Here is a 24,945-nt window from a genome sequence, read left to right as displayed (position 1 = left end):
CTTCAAAGGGGTGTTACATTTACCGAGCGCTTGCATCGTAGGTCAGACACCGTGCTAAAGACTTCATACCCTCATTAGTCCTACAGGGTGAGTGCCCGTGTCCTTACTCAAGGATGAAGAAACCAAAGCTAAGAAAAGTCAGACACCCTAGATCCTAACCTCTCACATGGTGGTCTGTTGGCCAGCAGCGGATGGTCGCTGGTGGGAGCTTGTTAGAAATGTGCCATCTCAAAACTTGGCCCCGTTCCCCTCCCTGCGGCACACACACCGAATCAGACCCGGAATTAACGGGGTGGCCAGGTGATCTGTGTGGACAGCAGGTTAGGGAACCTGAGTCCAGTCGCTCCGGGCATCGTCCTCCCCGGCTGTCTCTCCACGGCTCCCTCTTGGTCCCCAGGGGTCTTTCTGTGGACAACGCTTGTATGTGTCTCAAAACTGGTACCTGCGTAATGCCCTTTTGAACGTGAGGTTTGGGTAACTTATTCTCTTTCTTCTTTTTTTTTTTTTTCTGTTCATCTTTAACCCCTACCAACGTTATTCCAGGAGGTGCCAACGACAGCCTCCTCTTATGTGGACAGTGCTCTGAAGCCGTTGTACCAGCTTCAGAGCGGGCACAAGGATAAGCTCAAACAAGCCATAATTCAGCAGTGGTTAGAAGGCGCTCTCTCTGAGAGCACGCATAAGTAAGTAACTTAAAAGCAGACTATTCTGGACTTGCTTAGAAAAGCCTTAAGTCAGACATCACTGGGACCATCACAGGCTGCTTGTAGATAAGGTAGTAAGAACATCCATTGGCCTCATCGCTGGACAAGGCAGGGTGCGGGCACTCAGTCCCTCCCCGACTGTGCTTGCTGCACCCCACCCGAGGCTCTGCCTGGCCTCTCCCAGCTCACACACCTTTCGGGGCCCAGGCACATTGCACAGTCCCCCTGGCACACTGCCTTGGACTGTCCTTAACGTCGCTCCATGCAGGAATGTTCTGCGAGTCCGGGCACGCTTTCTCCTTTCGGTCCTTTCTCTTCAGCTCTGTCAGTCCGTGATGGCTCCAGTCATGCCACGTAATCAGCAGACTTGCGCTGGGGAGACCCGTGTAATCGAGGAGGCGGAAACACTCATTGTGCAGCAACTGTTGAAGGATGGGTGTCAGAATCCCAAAACTAATGAGGACGGGGCGGGTGTTCGGCATCACTGTGGGCGAGCATCTCTTCATTCCCAGCTCCCCCGACTTTTCCCCAGATCCAGCACCGAGCTATGTCACAAAGTATATTACTTGATTTTATTGTTGGGTTTGGTTTAATTATTAATTTTGCAGTACTGTTTTGTTTCTTTCGACCAGTTATGAGTTCAGCAGCATTTGTGAGTTAACTTAGAACGTAACAATGAGTTATAATACTCTTTCTGTGGGGAAATGTATTCCAAATGCCAAATAACCAGCTTGTAAACAAAATTTTGAAATATAACTCATTTATAATTTGGAAATTATATTGAAAATATTTAAAGGCAATTAGTTTTATTTAAAAGTTCTGAAATACTTTTTAAAAGCTGAGCTGTTCTAGAACTGATGGTAAATGAGTTCGTTCCTTGCATTTGGGGAACGAGCTGCAGCTGTTCACCCTTGATACGAGAAAGGCAGTTTGGCCTGTGATTCTCGCTCAGTGCTCAGGACTGAGATTTTAGACAGAACTCATGTGCATAGTCGTTATGTTCCGAGAGGATGCAGTGCTAGACAGTCAAGACCCTGTTTTTCTTCCAGTCTTGAGAAACAGTATTTACCATGGCTGGTTGTTTTTTTTTTTTTTTTACTGGAACTGAATTTTTATCTTAAAAATCCCTGTTTTGGTCCACAAAGCTCGCGGGCGTGTTTGGCGTTGTGTCTCTTTCACCAGTCTGTGTGTCTCGTGCTCAAGGTACTATGAGACCGTGTCGGACGTCCTGAACTCCGTGAGGAAGATGGAGGAGAGCCTGAAGAGGCTGAAACAAGCCAGGAGGACCGCTCCCGCCACCCCCGCCGGGCCCAGTGGCGGCGGCATGAGTGACGACGACAAGATCAGGCTGCAGTTGGCCTTGGACGTCGCGTATTTAGGAGAGCAGGTGACCCGAGCGCCGCCGTCCTTCCAGGGGGCCTGACTCCACATTCCGAGGGCCCGGCAGCCAGCTGGTGGTGCGCCTGAGCCCAGAGATGCTGGGAGGAACCGGGAGTCCATTCCCGGTGCTGGAAAAGAGGGCCAGGGCCCCAGACGCTTGAAGGAAGAGGATGGGCCCCTAGGGAACATGAGAAAGAAAAGACAGACTTTTTGAGGTCCAGGGAATTGACATCCTCTTGGCTCGCTGGCATTCATGTTCCCGAAGCCACTGGGGCTGTGCCCATGGGCAGAGATGGTGTCCTTTTGGTCCACTGCCTGGAACGTGTCTGATACGTCCCGGGTGCCAGATGAGGGTCTTTTGAGGTATTTGTTAGTTTGACTTTAGGATAACTAGAGAAGAGTTAGGCCGTTGACTTCTCAGTGCGGTGCTTGAAAAATATCTCAGCACAGCTTCTTTGCTTCCCTGCCTGCATTTTGTAGGTTTTCTATAAAACACAGATTTTGGTGTCACAACGTGTGGACATTCACGTAGGTACTGTCACGTAGGGGCAGGTGTGAATTCCGCGCACAGCCTTCCATCCTCACAGACTGTCAGAGCTTTGGGGTGTTCAGAAACTGGCTTTGTCAACTGCTTAGGTTTTCTATAGCAGTAGATCCTCAAGGAAGACCTTTTTGCTAGAGAAAAAGTGGGATCATAACATTCCCATCAGAAGATGCCTTGTTTTCTAGTCACTCTTTCATACAGTTCAGAGTCATCACTAAAAATCTAAATTTTTCCCCTTTCGGGTGAATTTAGAGATGCATTCTGGCAGAAGTCCATTGCCTTGTTTCTTTATTTCTCAAGAGAAACTTAGAAGTCTTTTGACAGGCAGGAAAGTTGGTTATAGACACATGAAGAGCAAACAAGCAAAGGAGTTGTGGGCCGGGGAGGGAAAGAAAAGGCAGTCCTCGACCCCAGCCCCCCCAGACGAGCCACAGCACGCCGGCAGAGACTCGATACTCTGGGTTTTTCCAGGTCCGCTTGTGCACGCGTGCACGTGTAGTTCCTGACGGCTGTGGGGTTAAGGTGGGAGGGATGCTGCGTGCTGCATCTCTGGCACTGAAATAACCCACGGCAGCTGCTGTGCAAAGCTGTCTGACTGCACCCGCTTCTAAGAAAGGCTTGCGGACGACACACTAAGACGTGAAGGTCTCAGGCTGGTTGTTTTTTGAAAATGATTCAGTTAAAAAATTACTTTATTATTTCTCTTAGTGTGAATTTTCTCTTCCAGTCCGCAAAAGAGGCTCTTATCCTGGTGAGAGTCTGATTTAATGAACTGAGATAACTTAACACTGGCTTCTTAGAATGACCCCCCGAAATAAATTCTACAATAAGGAAATTCTTTTTTACTTCATTTATTTGAAAGGAAGAAATACCCTCCCAGTCACTAGGGAGCTGCCCTTTTCTGGTTCCGTGGAGGGTGAGGTGAGGGTGCATGTTTTGTTTCCTTCTTTGTAAGGGTCTTCTCCACGTTCAGCTCACATCGCAGTAACTTGATTCATCCCCGTGGTCTTTGCAGATCGAAAAGATAGGCCTGCGGACAAAGGACATAAGAAGCTTTCCAGCTCTTACAGAGCTTGTTGCCGCTGCGAAGGGCCAGGCAACGGCGGGGCAGCCTTAAGCATCTTGGAAGAGCCCAGGGGAGAGGAAGTCGGGCCTCGCGCCTGCACGGAAGAAAGCGGCTCTGTTCTCTCACGGCCTGCAGCCAAGAAGCGCTTGCACAGGTCCCAGCAACGCGCCAGGACGGCCTCCCACCGCAGCGTATTTGGGTTTTCTTTCACCCAAAAAGAATACAAAAACCTTTTTCCGTTGTATGGAAGATAGTTTTTAACTAAGACATTTGAAACTTTCTACTATAGTTTACAGAGCAAATTATTTTATTTTTATCGTAAATCTTAGCGTGGCAGAGCTGATTTCTAAACTATGATTGAAGGAAATATATATATGAATATGAAAAGTCATCTCCCTGATCCTGCAGTTAGAAGTGGCCGGCTGCAGAGGGGTGACCATACTGTGTGCAAACGCCCTTCTCCACGATGCAAGTAACTGCCCACTTGCTGACTTTCTGGAAGACGCAGTCCTGGTGGCTCCCACTCCCCCGTTAGGCGTTCAGGAAGAGTGCGGGTCACCCAGGCCTCTGTCAGGAGCGAGAACCACCGGGGGGATCGGTCTCTTAAATAAAAGAAGAGTCTGCCAAAGCCTGTGCACCTGTAATGTGTGAATTCCGCACAAGTCAGATGCTCCTCGGCAGTCATACCTCTGACGGCACGTCCCCTCTTCTTGGCACCTGCGGGGTCCTGTCCACCCAGAGCCTCCCTTCAGGCGCGTGGCAGTTCTGGTCCAGGGGAGGGTGACCCAACGCACCTTCCCGGCCACCGACGCCTGCGTGTCGGGGAGGGAGAAGAGTTGGGAGTGCTGGAAAGAGGTACTGAAAGCGCATGGCTGGTTCGTCGGTTCGCAGGTTCACGCGCGTGCGAGCGCTCGTGCCGAGCCCGCCGACGATGCGAGAGCAGGTACGCCTCGTGCTCTGCCGTTGCGTTTCCTCGTGGCTCAGTCTGGTCGAAGGTTAGCTCTGCGGGGGAGAAGGGTGACCGGTAGTTAAGGGAGCAGACCTGGGAGGCATCAGCAGGGATTGGGCAGCGGAGCCAGAGCAGGGGCGGGGGAGGGGAGGGGAGGGGAGGGGAGCCCCCCGGAGGGCAGCGGGCGCAGCTGGGCAGCGCTCTGGCCTCCTCCGCTCCCCGCAGGGAGGGCCCCGCCCTTGGACGGATGGGCGTCCTAACTGCACAACATTAGGAAGCTGGCCAGAGGCACAGGAGGGCGAGTGAGACCGTGGGAGGGACTGGCGCCAAGGGGCTGAGCCCGCTTGGCCGGGGGTGCTGGCGCCCCGTTGTGCGGTGCTGGGCCCCTGGGCAGCGGGGTTCGGGGCGGGGAGAGCCGGCCCCTCGGCGCCGCCCCGGAGCTGCACGCACACCTGGGAGTTGGGGCGCGGCCTCGTGCCAGGAGGCGAGCCTGCAGCTCGGCGTGACGGGGTGCACTGCACGCGCTGCATCACTGCCTCCGCATGGCGCGGGCTCCCTCGGGGCCTCGGCAGCCTCGTGCACGCCTGACACAGCCTGCCTCGGCAGCCACGTGGCCCGGCCTCAGGCAGCGATAGACTCCGGCGCTGTCCCCATCTCCCCGGCTGCTTTGCCTTTATCGGTTGTTTCAGGACGTGGTGGACAGGGATACAGTATATTAGCCCCTCCAACTCCAGCACTGTTGTTCCCGGTTTGCAGGTGAGGAAACAGAAATTAAGGAGTTGAGTCGGGAACAGGTTTGGGATCTGATGACATCCCTCGGGAGCCGTGAGGCGCGTCCCCTGGCCGTCCTTGGGCCGGGGCTCGTGCCCAGCTGGAATGTCAGATTGAAGGGACCTGTAGTTGTCAGATGATGACCTTGTCACTGGATAAGCACTTCGCAACCCCAGCAAGACGCACGGTTGGCTGCAGAAATGTGTAAGAGAAACAAACCCCTACCGTTAATCCGTTAATCCTTTTGTGTCAAGTGGTGCACAGGACGTCGGTCCTGAGTATCCTTGCGGCACCCTGAGCCTTCTGCGCATCTGTGAAAGAGCTCCGGAGCGGAGAGCGGCAAGTCCGTTAGTGTCCTGCCGGTTGCTTTTGGAAATAAGGGCAGAGCACAAACATCCTCGTCCTCTGGCCGCCGTGGTGGGGCTGCCCCAGGTCTATCCAGGCGACTTCACCCAAAGCTGGGCACCCAGCGGCCGTCACAGATATTCGTCAGGTGCGGGAAGGCATGTGCTGGGAGGATTGTTGTGAAAGGCAGCTCTGAATCCAGCAGTCGGCACCTGTTTTGAAAATGAAAACCGTTTCTCGCCTGAAGTTGCTTTAGGGATTACAGAAGACACCGTGGTGGCTGTGGTTCTGATTTGCCGATGCTTCTGTGCCCTCGAGACCCTAACTCCAAGTGGTGGGTCCTGACGGGTGGTGGCCACGTTCCTGCCTAGAAGCGTGTGCTTGGAGGGGAGGTTTTGAGCATCGCTTAAAGCAGTGCTTCCTAAATTCTAGGTGATCCCCGGGCCTCCTGCAAAGATACAGATTCCGACTCAGGAGGTCTGGGCAGGGCCTGCGGGCCTGCCTTTCTCCTAGGCTCCCAGGGCAGTGCTCCCCCGGACGCTAGCGGAGGACCCTGCCCTTCCTGTGCAGCTTCGCGAGGCTGTCCTCACTCCTTGCCCCGTGGCCCCGTGTCACATCTCCCTTCTCCTCCTCCAGTCTCTCTGTTCCTCCCTCTTACAAGGAGGCCTGTGACTGCACCCAGGGCCCACGCAGATAACCCAGGATCACCTTCTCGCCTGAAGACCTTTAATCACATCTGCAAAGCCCCCTTTGCCATCTAAGGTCACATTCAGAGGTTCTAGGGATTGGGACCTGGGCGTCTTTGGGTGCCATTATTTAGCCTGCCACAGCTGCCCACAGATAGGCACCCCCTTCCTGCCGTACTTTTGCGGAGCAGGACTTCCAGACAGGGAGGGCGCGGCCTTTGTGTGGACTGAGGGCCATTGACGTATTGGTGGTGGTTATTCAGTTTTTCGTTCAGGTGTTTCCCGTTTTACAAATAAAGGCAGGGAGGCCCAGAGAGGCAAAGTAACTGGATCTGGGGCACACAGCAGTTCGTAAGTGTTGGAGCCGGGCTTCCTGCCCAGCCGCCCATCTCTGGGATGCCTCTCATGTGCCCAGCGCGGCAGACTAGATGGCTGGGAAGGACAGCGGTCTCCCCTGACATCGAAACTAGGGAGAGGTGTTTAGACTACAGAGGGGGGCTTGGGCGTGTGGGGAGAGAAGCTGAGCTGCTGTCCCCTGCCGGCCTCGGTGGTCGGAGGAGCAGACGCCCACCCCGTTGCCACAGTTCCGTCCGGAAGAGCCGGGCCCTTGGAGCGGCTGCAGGGGCCCAGTCTGGGGTGGGCGGGGCAGCTCCTACAAGCAGAGCAAAGACGCCGTCCACTCCCAGCCCTCGAGCCTCCGGCTCCCTCCCCTGCTCCTTGGCCCTTATGGGTAGTGGCCACACTTCAAGACAGCTTAGTCCTTTCAGTATTCATGGAAGGCAGGGAACGAAGGTGCTCTGCGTGCATCTCACAGTTCGGGGCGAGCAGCATGGGCCAGCCTGCGAGGGCCCCACCTCCCTCTCGGGCTCTGCCTGAGACTTAGAAAGTGGGGGACAGGCAGGCACTCAGCAGACGGAGAGGGATGTGCCCACGTTCACGGGTGAAGGTTTCTCACTCCACCTTCCGAGCCCAGCCACTGTAAGCAGCAATCCCGGGACGTGTCCGGGAGGAAGGGCCTGGCTGTCTGCCGCCCGGTGCTTCCCAGCGGGCTCCGCGCAGCCGGTCTGCGCACCTGGAACTTGTCCAGATGAGGCGAGGACAGCCTGTGCCTTCCATGAAAGCCCCGTCCAGACACGGCTCCAAGGCCGAAAAGGCCCTTTTGTCGGTACAGCCCGTCAGCTGCCTTGCACACGTTAGTCCCGCTGCTGCCGCCGAGTGAAAGAGGCTTTCACTTTTGCTTACTGTTGCAAGACATTTATTAACACCGCAGGGATAGCCAGCCATGGGATTACAGTCTAACGTACATTCAGACGCTTGTGTTGTTTTTCGTAATGTGTTTTTCAAAAACCACAAGTATCAGGGGAAAGAAAAGCTGAGAAACCCAGAGAAAGGAACGCATCGTGGACCACTTGCACAGGTCATCGTCACACTCAATAAGCCAAAGGTGAGCCTGGGGCAATGAGAAAGGGATGTTTTAATTTTAAAGCCCGATTTCTGTCCTCGATGAAAAAGGAAACCATTTTGGGTTTCAGAAACAAGCTGGCGTGTTCAAGCTCTTTCAGGAGCAGTGGCCTGTACCGAACACGGGCTCATGGCCCTGCATCCCCCCCGCCGCCTGAGAAGGGTGCTCACTGTACACAGCGCGCGTTTCCCAGGAGCGGCCGCTCTCGGTGGACTCCGTGGAAGAGAACGGGGACGGGTGGTGACACCGGCGGTGACACAAGGGCAGCAGGCCTCACGCAGCGCTCAGCGGGTTGGACACGCGGCCCAGGAAGTGCAGGGCAGCCGAGTCTCGCTCCAAGACGGCCAACAGGAACGGGCTGTTCAGGGTCACCTCCAAGACCTCGGGCCCAGCTGGCTGTGGCGCAGACTCCGTGGGCTGCTCTCCCTCGTCTGCTTTTAGCTCAAAGAGAACGCTGTTCAGCGCCTGCAAAGCAGCGAGCCTGGGGGTCGCTCCTGAAGGCCCGGGCCCGGGGGAGGACCACTCGCCAGCCTGCCCGCCCTCCCTCGGCCCGGCTCACACGATGTGATGGCTCCTCCCCAAAGTGTCCCCCAAAGCCGCCCGTCTCCACCTTCCCCTGCTGTCCCGGGCGGGTGCTTCTCTCTGCGAACTCGGCGCAGAGGGCTCCGGGCCCAGGACTGTGAGCCACCCGGCCTCCCCTCCCTCCCAGCGTGTAGGCATTTCTCGGTTGCGGGCGTCCATCGCCCCCTGTGCCCCAGGACCGTCCGTCTGCTGCTAAGTGCATCCCTGAAGCCAGGAGCTGTGTGGCAGGGCCGGCAGCCGGCCTAGAGGCACTAGTCCCCGGGTCCCCGTCCCGACCCTGCTGTAGGATCTGGGGGGGACCCGAGGCTGGGCAGGTGGGACAGAGCCCAGAGCACGTGGTGGGGAGAGGTTTGCTGCTCTCCAGCTGTCCCTGGCAGAGCTCCGGTCACTTCTCGGCCACCCTGGGCCCCCAGCCGCCCGGCCACGCCCTCCTCTCTCTCCTCCTGCCCCCGGGCCGCCCCTGTGTCCCTCCCACCCGTGCCTCCCGACTCCAGGAACACAGAGCCCACGTCAGGCACAGACGCCGGCGGCACGGTACCTTTCCAACTCTGAGGTTGGCATCGCTGATTTTGCCCAGGTTTGCCTCGGCGCCCAGCAGGGCGGGCAGCTTGGTCTGGGCAAGCAGGTCCTGCAGGTCGTAGGACCCTTTCAGTGTCAGCTGGGGCATGGTCAGGCGGATGGCCCTGGGGAGATGACACACGGTTACCAAGCTCCAGCTGTGAAGCCCCAGGCCACACCGGACTCACGGAAGACCCGGGAAGCCGGGTGGCGTGTGTCCCCGAATGAGGGGGCGTTTGCTAGCCTCACCCAGCTAGGGTGTCTCGGGAAAATTTTCAGCAACAAATACAATTTAAAAAACATTCATTTTCTTTGAAATTCTGTGGGAGGGATGTACAGTATTTAACAACGGCGCTCTCTGGGGGTTGATGTGAATAGCTGTCTATTCTTTCTTCTACTTTTTTAGGTTGGCTGCATTGAAAGCATACTCGGTTAATTTTAAAACGCTGTCCTCTAAAATAACATGTCGTGTCTTACTACCTTTCAGTGGTGAGCTCCCCGTGGGAGGGGGAGAAGGTACGATGTCAGCCTCTGTGCCGGGCATGTCACTTATGTCAAGTCAGTTCACCTCCATGTACTACCTCTGCCTTCCTTGGGCAACCCTGAGAGCCCATAGATGTTTCCAGCGATGTACCAGACCCTTACAGGGTTGACAGTACACCCATGTCCAGAGCAGCGCTATTCACAACAGCCAAAAGGTGGAAGTGACCCAGGTGTCCATCAGCGGATGGCTGGATAAACAGACCGTGGCAGATACCACACTGGAATACTACCCAGCCCCAAAGAGGAAGGACATTCTCACACGTGATACAGCATGCATGAGGCTTGAGGACGTTATGCTCAGTGAAATAAGCCCAACACAAAAGGACAAATACTCTGTGATACCACTTACAGGAGGTACACAGAGGAGTCGAGTTCATAGAGACAAAGTAGGAGAGTGGTCGCCAGGGGCTGCAGCGGGGGGAAATGAGTTGTTAGTGATTAATGGGGACAGAGCTTCAGTTTGGGAAGATGAAAAGTTTCTGGAGACAGGTGGTTGGTAACACAAAAACGTGAAGGTATTGATGCCACAGAGATATACACTATAAAATGGCTTGGCTGAGCCATAAATTCTATGTTATGTGTTTACCACAGTTTTTAAAAAATGACTTAAAAAGAGTTGACCTCAGGAGGCCCTCTGTGCCCCTTGGTGCCTGTCTCAGAATCTGGACCCGCTGCTCTGGGCCTGATACGTAAGCCAGTCTGATGCCCCAGTTGCAGTAGGAAAGAGGAACAGATGACCCAGGCAGCAAACAAGGGGAGTCCTGGAGTCAAGAGCAGCACCCCGAGAAAGCCTGCCCACTCCCAGGGCTCTTGAAGGGGTCCCAGGGCTCCTGGAAAGTCAGCCCCCAGGAAGCTGTTGGAACGCAGCGGATCACACACGGCAAAGGTCCCCTCTCGGAGTACTGACCGTGGGCCGCCCAAGCCTGCGGGTAAACGGAAGCATGGGGAAAAGCGGGCCTCCTCCCCTACCTCTCCTGCACCCAGAGAGGGACCCAGAGAGCTGGGTCCACGGATGGAGGGTGCACTGGTGGGTGGAGGGTGCTCAGGCACCATCCCCGTGCCTGAGCCACCCATGCCCCCCGCCGCCCAGGCAGAGCCGTCCATGCAGCTCCCCACTCCAGGGGCGCAGCCCAGGAGGGTCCAAGCAGTTTCCCGGAGCCGTACCGGGGAGAGAGATTCTTCATCCGGGTCAGGAAGTTGTGCTGGAAGGTGAGGGCCTCCACCTGCCGCAAGTCGGGAGCGCGGTGCGGCTGGATGAGCAGCAGGCAGGCATTGGCGCTGAGGGGCACGCGGGTCACGGAGAGGTTGTTCTGGGTGTCGCTCCAGTAGTGGAAGGTGCCGATGCCCAAGAGCATAGGGACCGACACTGAGGTGGTGTTGTCCACCCAGAACTCCTGGAGCCCCGGCAGCAGGGAGAACCCCTTCATCTTTCCTGGGGACCCGGCAGGAGACAGGGAGGGAAGAGTCAGGAGAGGGAAGGCGTGGGGCAGGGCTGGGTCGCAGACCCCCTTCCCCTCCCCTCCCCTCCCCCTCCCCTTCCCCACCAAAGCCTCGCCCCTGCCCCAGCCCCAGGCTGCTCTGTACTTTCCTGGCCCCCGAAGTTCACCAGCCCCAGGACCCCTGACCATCAATTCTTCCTCCTGCAAAATCCACCAACTGCCAATGTGGAAGGCGTAGTCCACACCAGGCCCCAACCTGAGGCCCACAAAGGAACCGAGCTCGAGGATCCTACCGCGCTAATAACCAGGTAAACTCAGACCCAGAGCTGCCCTGGCCCCAAGCCTGGGCTCTGCCATGCTCACTTTAAAAAACAAACAACAAGCCAGAAGAACCACTTTATTTCTTAGAGCCGTTTAGGTTCACGGCAAAATTACGAGAAAAGTGCAGGTCTTTCCTGTATGTCCGCTACTCCCCCCTCCCCAGCACACAGCCCCCCTACGACCAGCATCCCCGCTAGACGGTACGTTGGGTAACACTGAGGAACCGATGTGGCCACGTCATCGTCACCCAGAGTTCCAGAGTTCACACAGTTCATGCCTGGTGCTGGACGTTTTACAGGTTTGGACAAACGCTCAATGGCGTGTCCACCGTTACACTAGCACACGGCATCGTTTCACGTCTCTCGGTACTGCTTGCTGCTGGGGACAGACAGATGATCCGGTGACCAGAGGATGTGAGCGGAAGGGCTACGTGCTTCCTGTGTACTGCGCCCTGAGGGGGCCGAGCCCTCCCTGCCCCCTGCCACCCCCAGGGGCGGGCTGTGGCATGGGGGTTGCGGAGCTGAGCTGTTGCTGAGCAGCTTGCCGAAGGCGCTGGCACCTGGGGGTGCACCAGCACATCCCTCCCTCTGCGGTCATCCCAGTGCCCTTGAACGGCCCAGTGTGGTTGTCCCCGGGAGAACAGGTGAGGTTGAGAGATGAGCCCATCGCACAGTGGCCCTGGGGCACCTGGCACTTGGGAGATCTGAGCAGATGTGACTTAAATGAGTCAGGGGTCCCTTCTTATTGAGCCTGAGGTCTCCAAGGAAAGAGGGGTGAGGGAGCTGGGGACAGGGAGCCTGGGTCTTGTGAGGAGGGAGTGGCCAGGGCACCCAGCCTCTGCCCTGTCCTCCATCCTCGGAGCCCTGTGTGTACAGACAAGCTCGGCTTCGGGAGGGCTGCTCACGAGGAGCTGCAGTGTCCGTCCTCTGGCTCCCCAGGGCACCTCCACGCCGGCCCACAGACCTGGCAGGCGGCTGGTTAGTGTATAGGGAAAGAGGGACTAAATTTTTTCCACCAACAAACTAAAAGGGAAAGAAGGATGCTGCCTTCCAAAACAGATATGGGAGTCTGAAACGAAGGTGGCTGCCCGCTACTCTCTGCTCGACTGAAGAGCACAGCACCCTGTTCTCATCCAGAGATTCAGGACGTCTCGCCAGGTTAGGAAAACTGGTGAGGCCCTTTCTGGCGCCAGTTGCTCTCTGGCTCTGCCTTTTGGGGGGCAGGCCTTTCGCATTAAGCTCTCCTCCCAGGCTCCTCTTAGGGACGGCGGGCCGAGCTCACAGGCCCCCTCCACCCTCCATGGGGTGCGGCCACCCCTGGCTGCATGGCCCCTGCCTGGACTCTGCTCCCGGGACCTGTCAGCGCGGGGACCTGCGCCCTCCTGGGGTTAGCACCTTCCCCCTGCTCCCAAAGGCAGGCTGGAGGCCTTTTCTTTGTAGGTTTTCAGCCTTCCAGGATATTGTCAGAGTAAGGAAAGGACCGCGCTCTGTTCAGCCTTCGCCTGTCCCCACAGCCCTGCCCTCCGACCGCCTTCCTTGTCTCTCGGCTCTGCTAGGTCGCACGTCCCGATAGCACCTCACGCGCAGCCCTCCTCAGCCCGCCCCTCCGTTCACAGAGCCGAGACCTCAGGGCCTGCTCCCAGGAGAGTTTGCCGGGCGATTGCATAACCTTCCAACCACTCTCCCAGCCTCCAGTCCCCACAGTGCAGGCCAGGGATGACCTCTGCGCAGAAAGTCTGCCACTCAGCTCCCAGACACCCACAGCTCCAAACTCCCAGCATCACATCCAAAGTCTCAAAGTCTGGCCCTGACCCATCTTTGTGGCCTTGCCTAACACTGTCCCATTCTCTCCTTCTGAGCTCGGGCCAAACAAAGCCACTCCTGTTCTGGTTCCTCGCCCTGACCTTGGCAGCCTTGTGCCACTTCCCAGGCCTTCCTTCTGTCCTCTCCCAGGTGACGCCCCTCGCCGAGTGCACTGAGCCCCGGGCCACCTTCCCAGAGCGCCTTACCTGCAGCTCTGGGGCTGAGGCACTGGTCCGGGGGATCCAGCTTTCTGGTAAACCACAGTCAGCAAGCTGGGGGCGGAGCCTGTGCAGCCTCCCTGCTTGTCCCCTCCGAGGCACCAGCTCAGAGTCCTACAAGTACTACATCCTCAATGATTGTTTTTGAATGAATGAACAGCCTGTGTCTTAGGCATTTTTTTGGTAATAACCTCTCTCAACATGAAAGTGATGTAGTAAACTGGTTATTTTTGCATGGGACAGTGACCTTCTCAAGGACGAGAACCCTTGATCTGCTCAACAGACAGGCACCCGTCCCTTCTGAGCGTGGAGCTGGGCCACGGCCACGAGACGTGAGTTTAGAACCTGGGACCGGTCCCTTTGTTTCTCTGAGTCTGTTTCCTCACTGGTAAACAAAGGCAAATCACACCTCTCACCGCATCACGCGGGGATTCAGTGATGAAAGTAGAAGGATGCAGTGCAGTAGCTGCACATAGTAGGGCAGCAGCGGGGGAGGCGGATGCTCGGCCAGTGCCCATCCAAGGAGCCCAGGGGGGCAGCCACTTCGTCCTCCGTGAGGGTGGCCCCAGGTACTTCTCCACATCTGCGACCCTGCCCCTCTCCAGGCCCAGCCCTGCTCAGCTGAACTGAGACGTCGGACGTGAAGTCCATACAGACAAAGAACTGCCACCCTCCTGCACCGGCCGGGGGCAGAGCCCCCCCGAGGGCTGGCCTTACCTTGGAAGTGGACGTAAGTGTTGAAGAGCAGGGTGCTGTCTGGGTTGACCCCTGTCAGGGGCCTGCCCATCTCCCACCCCGTCACAGCCTGCATGAACCTGTTGATCTTCTCAGCAGCGAGATCTGGGTCCGTGGACAAGTCTAGCGAGCGGGAGAGGGTGACAGGGGAGATGGAAGACAGGCCCTGCACGAATGGCTGCTTCAGGCGCAGGCCAGGGGCCGTGAACAGCCCGACCACCGTGGACAGGAGCAGTCTGGCCCGGCTGCCGGCCCCGCCCTGGGCCACCAGGAGGCCCTGGATGGTCTGCAGGGCGGACAGGACCTTGTGACCATCCAGCCGGGAGGTGCAGCCCCGATCCTCCCCCGGGACGCCCAGGAACGCCTGTAGTCTGCTGGCCGTGGGGTCCAAGGCCCCCAGGTAGAAAGAGGTCAGGGTGCCAAAGAGAGCCACCGGGGAGAGCACAGCCCCGCTGGCCGCGCTCCGTGTCTCGCTCAGCATCTTGTACATGTGGAAGCCCATGAAGTTGAGCAACACCCCCACCTTCACGGCCCGCAGCCGCTCTTCGGCCTCCAGCTGCTGGGTGGCTCGAACCAGCTGCTCCCGCAGGGCCTGCTCGTCCACGGCGGACGACTTGGCCTGAATCGGGACAGGTGTGAAGGTTGGGTCTGGGGGCGACTCCGCCCTGGGTTTCTCCAGCTGGTCACAGCTGCTCTTGCTGTAAACAAGGAGGTGGAAGGGGTGGATATACACCCGGTCTGCAGTGGCCAGGCGAGCCCAGGCCAAGAGGCAAAGGACGGAGGCCCCCAGGCTCAGGCCAGCAGGAGCCATCTCTGACGGGGTGCTCACTTCTGCGGACCCTGAAATATTTTGTGAAGGGTGAAAGAGGATTATTGAATGCCCTCTAGCCATATTCCCTACAACCAGTCAGCACAGGAGAAATCCCTCCATGTCTTAACAAATGTCAGAGAGGAAGTGGTTCAAAGCTCTGCGGAAAATATCTATGTCTATGATCCAGATGCAAACTGCACTGTCATGGGCTGAGTTGTGCTTTCGTGGGGTTTTATTTTGGGGTTGGGTTTGGGTTTTGTTTTGTTTAAATTTTAGAGTGGTGAGGATGCCTGAATACGAAGACATTTGTAGATTTTAAAGAACAAATATGAAATGGCTCATTAAGTCAAGTAAAAAATGTAAACAAATGTTTTCACAAAATATCGCAAGCATTTTTCTTCAAGAATATGTGAGTGGCTTGTATTATTTTTACCTTGCGCTAATTAGTGATATGATGCTTTGGTCAATAATTACCTGGTTAACAGAAGAGTAATCTGGAAACATTTTAACTTATTTTTAAAGGAACACTTTGAGTAACAAAGTATCATGATATTTATGCAAAAATTTTAAAATCCAAATGTTGAAGTTGATGGGAGAAATGTTTACATACTGAGGTATGGGGAAGTCATTCTGGCTTATCCAAAGTGGAGCTGGGTGGCCACTGCAGTTGTGGTTTCAGACATGTTCGTGCATCACTGAGAACTTGAATTTTCTGAACTCTATCAGACTCAAGGACACCACCAGCCATTCTCAAAATCCTATCAGCTAGCCGTTGCCAGCTGCAACCTTATGGTCTCAAGGTCTCCCCTTGTAACTATGCAACCTTTTTGGACCCCAACCAATCCTTGCTAAACAAACAGCCTTACTTCTTGCCAGTGCCCATCCTAATTCTTGACAAACAGCTTATGTAATTTTGCAGTTTTTGCCTTTACAAGCCTCCTCTATTTAGTTGCCTGGTGGAACCCAATTCAAGTGCTTCCTGTATCTGTGTCTCCCTGCTATAGTCCCCAGTTTGGCTCAAATCAAAGAGTTTTTTCTATTCCTAATATAGATTGTTTATTGATTATTTTCGTCAACAAAGTTCTGACCCCCAGTGCCTCAAAGTGTGACTATATTTAGGGACTTCCCTGGTGGTCCAGTGGTTAAGAATCCGACTCTCAGTGCAGGGGACGCAGGTTCGATCCCTGGTCGGGGAACTAAGGTCCCACGTGCTGCGGGGCAACTAAGCCCACGCACCGTGACTAGAGAGAAGCCCGCTCGCCGCAACGAAAGATCCCACGTGCCGCAACTCAGACCCGACGCGGCCAAAACAAAAAGAAATAAATATTAAAAAAATATATTTTAAAGTGACTATATTTGGAGACAGAGTCTTTAAAGAAGTAGTGTAGGTTAAATGAGGCCATCAGGGTGGCCCTAATCCAATCTGACTGGTGTCCTTATACGAAGAGGAGATTAAAACACAGACAGGGAGGACCCCTCGAAAATACAAGGAGAAGATGGCCAGGAGACCGACCGCCTGCAGGCCAAGGAGAGAGGCCTCAGAAGAAGCCACCCCTGCCAACATCTTGATCTCGGACTTCCAGCCTCCAGAATCAGGAGAAAATAGATTTCCGTTGTTTAACGAGTACCAGCGTGTGGTACTCGTGGCAGCCCACGGCACTAATATGCCCACATGGTTATGGCTATCAGTTTTCCCCAGAGAACAAAACATGGGGCAGACAGCAGGTCTTTGTGGGCCTCCAAGCCCCAGGGTAGGTGGTACACCAGCTTGGAGTACAAGACTAACACACACAGAGGTTCTTCCTGTGTTATAAATCAGCCTGGCAAGAGCATTCCAGCTGTGTAGTATCCCTGGGGCATGTTCCCCTCGTTTCCCAGCTATGGTGTATAATCTAAGAAAGGAGACCTTATATTTGTTTGGTACGTGACAGTTCACCAAAGCCCCTTCCCATAGATCATCCTGTCTAGTCGTTACAGGATAGCGTAAGGAAGGAATTGTTTCCCTCCTTTGCAGACACACAAAGGGGAGTTCTAAGGTGTGGAGAAATGTTCCCAAGGTCATACAGCAAGGATGGAACGAACAGACAACCGATTCCACCCTACTGTACTCTCCGCCGGTTCTCAGGGGACTCACCCGGGAAGCCTTAGAAACTGTGAAGCCCTGGGCCTCACCACCAGAGATGCTAGCTAAGTGGCCCTGGGGAGGGGTCTGGGGAGGGGATTTTAGTCTCCCAGTGGTCTCAACATGCAGTTGGGATGAAGCACCGTGGGCTCAGCCCGGGGAAGCCCAGGCATCCCTCACCTGCGTCAACCCCACACCAGCTCCCTCTTCCCTGCTAGTGGAATCCCCGAGGAGCTCTGTCACCCCGCCAAGCCCCACCCACCGACAGCCCGATTTCACTGGTCTGGGTCGCGTTCTCCCAGGCGACACGGATGTGCCGCAATGGTTTAGAGCTTTTCCCTAGACACGGGTCACCCGGGGCGGGCGGGACAGTCTCCAGCACCCTTTGGGCTCAAGAGCCCTGCGACCCTGCCCCAGCCTCACCTCTGGCCAAGAGCACAGCAGTGGGCCGAACCCCTGGGAGAGGAGGCCCCTCGGCAGCTCTGCCCGTTTATTCTGTGATGGTTCTCACTGAGAGGGCGAATGCCGCCTGTACGGCTTCATTCAGTTCTAGCCATTTTTACACGACACCTCCCTCGTGGTTCTGAAGGGGTGTGCTGTGCTACCAGGCAACTGCTCAGCTTCCCCCCGCCACCACCCCGCTGCCCTCCCAGAGCTGGCCTGGGCCTCCTTGGAGCTGTGGGACGTCACCTCCGCCTCCAGGTCACCTCGAGACCTGGACGCTTCCTGCACACCCATGCACGGCTGGTCAGCGTGCTTTCCTGCCCCAGGCGTGCTGACTGCAACTGCCCTCAGTATCCAGCCCCCACGCGTTGTGTGCTCGCCCTGCTCTAGGCGCCGGGTTGCCAAGGGAACTTTGACCTCTGGTCTCAGCCCCTGCCTCCCCTCCTTCCAAGGCATTTGACACAACCCACTGTTCTCACGAGGAACCACACGACACGGAAACAAAGGACAGAAGATTCTCCCCTCATCATAGGCCCTCCTGGTACGCCGGCCCAAGTTGCCGGCTGGCGTCTCGTGTAAAAGGATGTAAAAGGCCACAGCAAGTCAGGTCGCCGGGGAAAGCGCTGGGGCCCGGGCGTGCAGCACTCCTTCAGTGACAGGCCTGAGGGTCCCAGGTGGGGGCCAGCCAGGTGATCGCAGCCCCACGCTGGCGTCCTGGAGGCACGGCACCGTTCCAGGTGATTTCCGAGCCTGCCGCCGGCTCTCACTTGTGGTCCGTGGCCGCAGCCCCGGTTCTAAGTCGGCACCCGGCCGGCCTGGCCTGACGCCCTCTCCTTGGGTTCCGTTCTCTTCCACCCACCCGTCCTTGGCCTCCCCCTTCACCAGCCCCTCCTTCTAGGCTTCCCTACTTCTCAGGGCCCCGTGCGTAAGGGTAATGGTGAGGACGGCAGCTAAGGCATGTATAAGGAGGATCACTGTTGTAGCGACTTCAAGGATCGTCCTCCGACCCTCACAGCAGCCCTACCTTCCTGCCCACGCCTCGCCGCCGCCAGATTTCATGCTGCGACTGGCCACGCCATGCCTGGCACTCTGGACTCAGTCCCCCTGCCCTCCTTTCCCTTCCCCATGCCACTGGTCACCTGCCACACTCTGTATCACTGAGTTATTCTTTTATTTCTTCTGTTTAGCCTGTACTGCGACGCTAAACAATGAATGCAAATCCCACAGGAGTGAGGCTCTTGCTCTGTTTTGTTCACGGATGCGTCCCACGTTCCCCAAAATGTGTCAACAAGTACTCAGCAAGTAGTGGCTAAATGAATGGGTTAGTGCTGTTTTGCAGAGGAACAGAGAGGTTCAGAGACTTGCTCAAGGTCACACAGCCAGTAAGAGACAGATCTAGTATTCAAACCCAGAGCCCCTGACTCCACAGTCCACACTCTCGAGCACTAATCTATACTACACGTGAGTCAAAATAATAAGGCCGTGTCTTTTTCGTTTATTCTAAAGTTTAGGAAGCACTTTCAGGTTGTATTAGCACTCTTAATTTATAGCACAGTCCCTGAGCAAGGGAAGCCAGGCGTTGTTGCCATTGGTTCCATTTTATAGATGAGCAAACCAAGGCTCAGGGAGCCCGGGACCAGAGCCAGCACGGCCTCAACAGAGCTGCAGGAGACGAGGCCACCGCTCCCCTGAGCCCTGTGCGGACGCAGCCCTGGGTTCACTGAGCCTGCCCTTCCCCCCAGCTCCACTGCCTGCACAAGCCTTGCTGCCCCTCTGGTCAGAAGAGGACCCAGTGGACTGTTGACCACAGTGAGTCTTCTCCCAGGCCAGCCCCGCTCAGAGGGACCGGAGGACCCGGCCAGCCTGCCTGTCGCTGAGGGGAGCAGGTCCCCTGATGAGACCCAGGGTGGGCTCAGAGGAAGGACCGCCTGGGCCTGGGGGAAGAGACAGCCTCAGCGTCTTCAGTGGTAATGTCCGCCGCAGCCCAGGTCGCCACTGGCCCCTGGCGCCTGCGTCCCGGGTGCTGTTTAGCCGTGGCCTTCCGGCAGCTCTTCCCCTGCCCCCAGCAGAGCCCCCAGCTTTCTTCCCACAGCGGACAAGCCCCCCGCAGGGAGAGAGCTGGGGAGGGGTAGGTGTGGAGAAGGCTCCCGCTTACCTTCTGCTCTCGTCCCCAAGACAGGGGTGGCCTCTTCCTCTGGCTGGGCCACTGAGGCTCTATTTATGTCTGAAGGGTGGGGACCGTGCCGTTCCCAGGCTGCCCTGTGCTCAGGCTCGGGGGAGGGGTTGCATCACGGCGCCGGGCCATGGGGGTGGGAGCTTCAGGCAGCTGCCCGCCTAGGGGGACAGACCCCAGGCCAGGCGACTCTCATGCTGGGCCTCCGTCCAGGAAGCCAGGGAGATCGATGCACGCTGTTGCCTCTGACAGACTGAGCCGGTACACGGTCGAGTTACACATTTACTGGAGTTCTCCTGAGCAGAAGCTGTTGCTATGGGACACAGGAGTGTCCCGTGTGGTGGTGTGATGCGTCTCGGCCCCCAGATGTGATGGCCCGAGGCCAGCCCCCCAAGCCTTGGGCCGGAGTCCCCTTGGGATGTGCTTCTGAGAGGCCCCAAGAACGTGCGGGCTCACGGGCGCAGCGGGAAGGGGAAAGCCCCGCTCAGGTGGCCTGGGGGTGGCCTGACCCGACGGCCTTGAGCGGCCCAGCCGTTGTCCAAATAGCCACTGGGCGCCCACTCCACGTCAGGACCTCTGACAGGCGTAGGGAGAAACACACAACCAAGCAAAAGCATCTTCTAGAATCTCGTGATTTACCTGGGGAGACCATTAGACACTAACTAGACTTAGACAGGTGGGAAGGTGCCCACAAAATGCTTTCAGACTGTGAGACACATCAATCCCTCAAAGCTGGGGACGGTCTCAGGGCTCTCCCTGTTACTTGAGTCAAACCTTGAAGGATAAATAAGTTGGGCTTGGAGGTTAAAGAAGCACTTTTCAAGGGTAGAGACAGATATGACAGTAACAGAGGTGGGGAAGCATGGGGCTTGTCTGGGGGTCACCAGCCAGCCCAGGGGCTGGAAGCGGGGGGCAGTGATGGCAACCAAACTACTGCTGCTCCTGGGCTGCCCCCCACCCCCCGGGGATGGCGAGAATCCCCCAGACACAGGGTTTCAGGCCAAAGTCTGCAGGAACTGGAGTTGACACACAAGATGCCAGCCTGGGTCTGGGCTGTGTAAAGTGAGTGACAGGGAAGGAAGGATGCTGGTTAGAGCCCGAAGAGCACTTCGGAGGGTAGAGGTGACGCCCGGAGAGGGAGGGATTGAAGACCTCTGAGCAAAGCGGGGGGCATGATGCTGGGCTTCTCCTTCAAAAAATTCACTCTAACAGCGACACCGTCATAGGAGGTCTGGAGGAAAAACGAAGAACGTACAGGCATCACATTTCCAAGCTGAGGCTCCTGAGAGAACGATGAAACCAATAACCCCCGAGAGGGACACGGGAGGTACGAGAGCTCTGGGGAAGGACTGCGCAGAGTTTGAGTTTGGATGGGTTTCTTCTGAGGTGTCTATCGGAACCCAGTGCTGAGCACTTGGGGAGACGGTTCTGACGCTCCAGAGGGCGGTCCAGGCTGGGGACGCAGACGCGGGAGACAAGTGCACCACCAGCACGTAATCCAAGGCCAGTGGGAGGAGGTGTTTTACCCAGGGAGAGTCAAAGTGAGGAGAGGAGCCGCTAGGGAAATCCAGGGGGAGAGGGAATGGGATAGGAGTCAGCCAACCTAGGAGGGGTCCAAGGGGGCAGTGCAAGAAGCTTGAGGTGGAGTTCCAGAGGCCAGGGGGCAGTTCTGATAAGTGAGGAGTTACAGCCTGAAAGAGGTCTTCTGAGCAGGGTGTCACATGGCTTAGAGTCATTGGTACTGAGATGTGTCCACACAAAGCATTTTTGATCAATCATTTACTAACCCTTTAGCGTTTGTCAAAGGCCAAGAGGCGGTGGGTTGAGGTCATGGGCAAGTTGGAGAGTGGCCTCAGGGAAAGACGAGGGAGGAACCAGGCTCAGATGGTTTGAGAAGACAGTGGAAGGAGAAGTGGGCAGATTGAACTGTGAGCTTCTTTTTTTTTTTCTTTTAGATTTTTTTTTGATGTGGACCATTTTTAAAGTCTTTATTGAATTTGCTACAATATTGCTTCTGTTTGATGTTTTGGTTTTCTTGGCCGCGAGGCACGTGGGATCTTAGCTCCCTGACCAGGGATCGAACCCACACCCCCTGCAATGGAAGGTGAAGTCTTAACCACTGGACCGCCAGGGAAGTCCCGTGAGCTCTTTTATTGAAATGTGATAATGAAAGAAGAGGCATTATTCTGTATTCTCAACTCTAAAAGAGAAGGAAGAAAGAATTAATATTTATGGAGCAGCTGCTGCATGCCAGGTATATAAATCTTTCAACATGGCTGCAGTATAAATTTTACTCTACCCACCACCTAGGGAGAGAAAACTGAGGTCCAAAGAGGCTCAGCTATTTGCTAAACGTCACCCAGAAGGAATCCAGGTCTGTCTGACCCCAACGCCCATTCTTTTTGTACCACTTTTGTTCATTTGCCCAACAATCATTTATGGAAAACCTATTAGAATACATGCCAAGAATGGAACTCATCTCTGAGCTGACAACTGGAAACAAATCAGGTACAGTCGCCACCCTCATGAAACCTACAGTTTTGCAAAGTGTCAAAATTAATCCGTAATTGCATAAATAATGATTTATTTGCAGTTGGGATAAATGTTAGGAAGAAGAAGAGTCGTGTGCAACCTGAGGATAGAACAGGAAGCCTGGTCTAGGCTGTACGGTCAGGGAGACTCGCTTTGAGAAAGGAGAAGGCAGGGCAAGGCCTTGAGGATGAGTGGGAGTGGCCCCGGGAGCAATGTTGGTGGGGCCCTGACCTGCACTGGCCGGGGTCAACCTGGACCCACGTCTAACAGTCTACGACTCTCTCAGAGACAGGACGGACCAAGGGACAACATAGTCCTCTGGGCAGGTCTATGCCCAGTCCTGCTGGGCTGGGAGCTGCCCCTCACTCCTCTCTCTGCCCTGAGTGACCACAAGCACCCTTCTAGCCCTAGGAGTCCCTTATCTACCTGTCAACTCACCTGGCCGCACAGATTTCCCTGCCCTGAGAGAAAGACGCGCCCAGCCCAGGGGAGGGTCTGGGCTGAGGAAGGTGCTCTCCCACTGGGCAGCCCACTCGCCCCTCAGGCACTTAGTTTGGGCATTACAGATAAAGTTTAGATTGTGCTTGTTGATGTCGCATTGAAATGGGTCTTAGCCCAGCTCTCAAAAGGACCACAGGTGTTTCACAAAAATGACAGTATCAAGAGGTGGTGGGAGACATCTGCTATCTAGACAAATCATAATGCACAGGTTTTTTTTTTGTTGTTTTTTTTTGTTTTTTTTTTGCGGTACGCGGGCCTCTCACTGTTGTGGCCTCTCCCGTTGCGGAGCACAGACTCCGGACGCACAGGCTCAGCGGCCATGGCTCACGGGCCCAGCCGCTCCGCGGCATGTGGGATCTTCCCGGACCGGGGCACGAACCCACGTCCCCTGCATCGGCAGGCGGACTCTCAACCACTGTGCCACCAGGGAAGCCCAATGCACAGGTTTTTATTAAACTAGTGAATTTGGGGGAGGGGCCCTGAACCCCAAATATGTGTGTAACTAGGTTTTACTGCATCATCTCAAAATGGCCCAACAGCAGTGGGAAAACTGAGGTGTGAAGAGTTGAATCTTGGGACCACAGAACTGGAAGGGGCCTCCCGACAGTGCCACCCTCAGATCCCACAAGCCACACTCCAGGGCACCTTCCTCTAAGTGTTCCAAGCTCTCTGGTGCCTGGGACCAGCAGGGTGGCAGGACCATGACCTGTGTGGCCCCTGGTGGCTGCTTTTCCCTTTCAGTGCACTCATCCCTCAAGTGGCACCAGGGGTTGACCAGATGTCCAAGTAGCTCCAGGACTCTTGTCTACGGAGTATCCCAGTTCTAGGAAGGCCATCTAGTAACGGGGTCACTCTTGCTGCCCGGCACAAGGTTTCCTTCACTGTATGTGTGTAGCAGGATGTGGGGTGTGTGTATGTGTACAAGTGTGGTGTGTGTACATATGAGTGGTGTGTGGGTGTGGTGTGACGCGTGTGTATACGTTTGGGTGCGGGTGGGGTGTGGTATGTGATGGTCTGTGTGTGTGATGTGGTACGTGATGTGTGTGGTGGGGTGTGTGTGTATGCACTGTGTGTACGTGTACGGTGTAGTGTGGTGTATGTATGTATGTGTGTGGTGTTTGTATGTGTGAGGTGTGGTGTGTATATGTATGTGTGTGGTGCTTGTATGTTTTTGTGTGTACATACGTGTGCAGTAGGGGGTGTGTGTGTGTTGTGGTGTGTGTAGTGGTGGGGAGCTGGGCATATTGACTGGTGTTTGCCCATCCCGTGTCTCTTCTGTGACACGTCGCCTCCCTGGGTCACCCAGAATTTTGTCTCCCGGCCTGTTCCCCAGCCTCTCTGTCAGCTGGAGGGGAATAGACACCACGTTGCCCAGTTCCTTCCTCTCTTCTCCAGACTTTCCCTGGGTCCAGGCTCTGCTGGTCCTGCCCCCTCTATCCATCTTACTGTTTGTGGACTCACCAGTTTCCCAGTTCAAGCCTGCAGCTCCTGCCTGTGCTGGGCGGCCAGTCCTCTGAGCCCTCAGACCAAATGCTCTCCTCCCCATCTCTAGCCTCAGCTGTGCCCACCCACCCCCCAGACCCAGGTCACCTCCAGCTGCTCTGGGAGCTTCTGCAAACCCTGCCCTGGTGTAACTCCGCTTGGCGAGGGCCCCCCTCAGCCCTGAGGGAGCCTGCCACACGATCATACATCTTTTAGTATATTTGAAGCAGCTTCTCAGGGATCACAACCCATGTCAAAGTTCATTTCAGCCTTGTCATGAGGAGTGGGGCTCTAAAACAAGGCAGAACATTCTCTCTTGGTAATGACATGTTATTGGGGAAAAATAAGGAAATAATCGTTGTCGGGTTGGACTCAATAAAAGGACGTCTGCCTACATTTTCTGCAGGATTGGTTCAAGGCCCTTCATCAACTTTCAAGGGTGACTATCAGATGGGTGGGTTTTCTAAGCGAGGCTTTTAAGCTCATTAAAATAAATCAGAAAATTGCTAGAGCATTTTATCAAGAATGTAAATTATCCCTGGAAAGAGCAGCCACTTCCAACAAACCACAGACTTTTGACCCAGTCAGATTTAGGACAACTTCTTTGCAATAGGTGCTATTTCTTGTGCTTTCATCCCAGCAGTGGATGTTGGGGACAGTTTATCTGTGGCTAAATAAAGACGTGAATGAAAGTGAGCGCTGGCTGTGGAGGAGCTTCTCTCAGAGTCGGACCGGGGACCCAGCCATGGATACAGTCGGCAGATGCGGTGACATA

At 55.6% G+C, this 24,945-nt stretch overlaps 2 protein-coding genes across 3 annotated transcripts in view; one reads left to right on the top strand and one right to left on the bottom strand.

Annotated features, from left to right (window-relative positions):
* COG2 (component of oligomeric golgi complex 2) overlaps positions 1–4,322 on the top strand; it is a 41,435-nt gene extending 37,113 nt beyond the window's left edge. The window contains exons 16-18 of one of the 2 annotated variants that reach the window (XM_065894141.1): positions 544–683; positions 1,908–2,091; positions 3,644–4,322. In XM_065894141.1, the coding sequence (XP_065750213.1) occupies positions 544–683; positions 1,908–2,091; positions 3,644–3,745 (426 nt within the window). In that variant the 3' untranslated portion in view covers positions 3,746–4,322. The remainder of the gene's footprint in view (positions 1–543; positions 684–1,907; positions 2,092–3,643) is intronic. The other variant, XM_065894142.1, reaches the window with a different exon arrangement.
* A 3,366-nt stretch (positions 4,323–7,688) lies between these two features.
* On the bottom strand, positions 7,689–19,671 carry AGT (angiotensinogen). Its single transcript, XM_065894460.1, has 5 exons — positions 19,638–19,671; positions 14,088–14,945; positions 10,755–11,022; positions 9,028–9,172; positions 7,689–8,372 (listed from the first exon to the last, which is right to left on the bottom strand). Exons 2-5 carry the CDS (start codon positions 14,914–14,916, stop codon positions 8,181–8,183), a joined length of 1,434 nt encoding a protein of 477 aa, XP_065750532.1. The 5' UTR covers positions 14,917–14,945; positions 19,638–19,671; the 3' UTR covers positions 7,689–8,180.
* Positions 19,672–24,945: the final 5,274 nt, after the last annotated feature.

Source organism: Phocoena phocoena, chromosome 16 (genome assembly GCF_963924675.1).
Source record: "Phocoena phocoena chromosome 16, mPhoPho1.1, whole genome shotgun sequence".
In the NCBI taxonomy this organism is placed as follows: domain Eukaryota; kingdom Metazoa; phylum Chordata; class Mammalia; order Artiodactyla; family Phocoenidae; genus Phocoena; species Phocoena phocoena.
Note: the sequence above shows the minus strand (reverse complement) of the source record. Positions and strands in the feature narration are given on the sequence as shown.